The following is a 1,065-nucleotide window of genomic DNA, read 5'->3' on the forward strand; positions in this document are numbered from 1 at the left end:
ACAGCTTTGTATGACTTTGCTTTTGAACTCTAAGGAGCGTTTTCTACAAACCAGGAAAATCCGTACATATGTATACAGGACAAAAGCCAGGGGCAGAAAGACGGTGCTTGTGGACACAAGCATGCCAATAAGGTTATTGAGCACAGTGGGGACACATGACAGTTTTACGACAGGCCAGTTTGCACAGAACAGCTTTGGGATCTTATTGCCACACAAGGGAAGTATGGAGGCCAGATAAACACAGACTGCAACAGAGAAGGCTGGATAGATCCCTGCTAAGGCAATCAACTTAGAGACCATCTTAGAGGTTATTTTGTTGTGGTAATGTAAAGGCTGACATACTGCAACATACCGATCATATGCCATAATGCCTAAAATAGTGAGCTCATAGGAAGCATAGGTGTAAATGACATAGATCTGAGTGAAACAAGCCGACCGTGGGATCAAATGAGTATCAGACAGAAGGTCTCTGAGAAATCTGAAGAAGAAGCCGGCAGAGCCGTACAGAGAGTTAATAGAAAGGCACATAATAAAAATATACATGGGCTCATGTAAAGTTTTCTCTTGTGCTATTACCAGTATTATGACAACGTTAGCGGAGATAATAAAAGCATACAGCAGGAAACACAAGACAAATGTTGGGTAGCGGTAGCTGCCAATGTTCACAAACATGGTGAGGTTAAAATAAGGGGGGTATGTATTGTTTTCCATTTACCCCATAGACAGTAAAAAAGGTAGGAAAATTCTACAGTTGGATCCTGTCAGTAGTTACAATGCAGCTGCCTGTCCCTGGTACCTGCGTAGTCACTGGGGCAGGTACTGTGTTGAAGAGCACTGAAAAAAACAAGAAAACAGAGAGATTTCCAAAGTGATAAATGATGTGAGATGATTATGAGTAAGAAATATGTATTTGTAATAATTCCTAATATCAATAATAAGTAAGAGAGTAAGTTAAACCAGAATGGCTAGAGTCTCAGTTATATTTCCTATATGAGCAGAGTGGTTCTTCATGCTGTCTGTGTATGGTCTGTGGCACAGCAGGTGACTGCTGTGGTTTCTCAGAAG

The 1,065-nt window shown here is 41.1% G+C and overlaps 1 protein-coding gene across 1 annotated transcript; it reads right to left on the bottom strand.

Moving 5' to 3' along the window:
- Positions 1–5: 5 nt before the first annotated feature.
- On the bottom strand, positions 6–758 carry LOC111652761 (olfactory receptor 1468-like; the record flags this gene model as incomplete). The annotated part of the gene is made up of 1 exon (XM_023403123.2): positions 6–758. A coding segment is annotated over exon 1 (706 nt), but the record flags the coding sequence as incomplete, so codon positions are not given.
- Positions 759–1,065: the final 307 nt, after the last annotated feature.

Source organism: Seriola lalandi, unplaced genomic scaffold (genome assembly GCF_002814215.2).
Source record: "Seriola lalandi dorsalis isolate HSWRI2012SDOR001 ecotype SW California unplaced genomic scaffold, Sedor1 jcf7180001973730, whole genome shotgun sequence".
NCBI classification, from domain to species: Eukaryota; Metazoa; Chordata; class Actinopteri; order Carangiformes; family Carangidae; genus Seriola; species Seriola lalandi.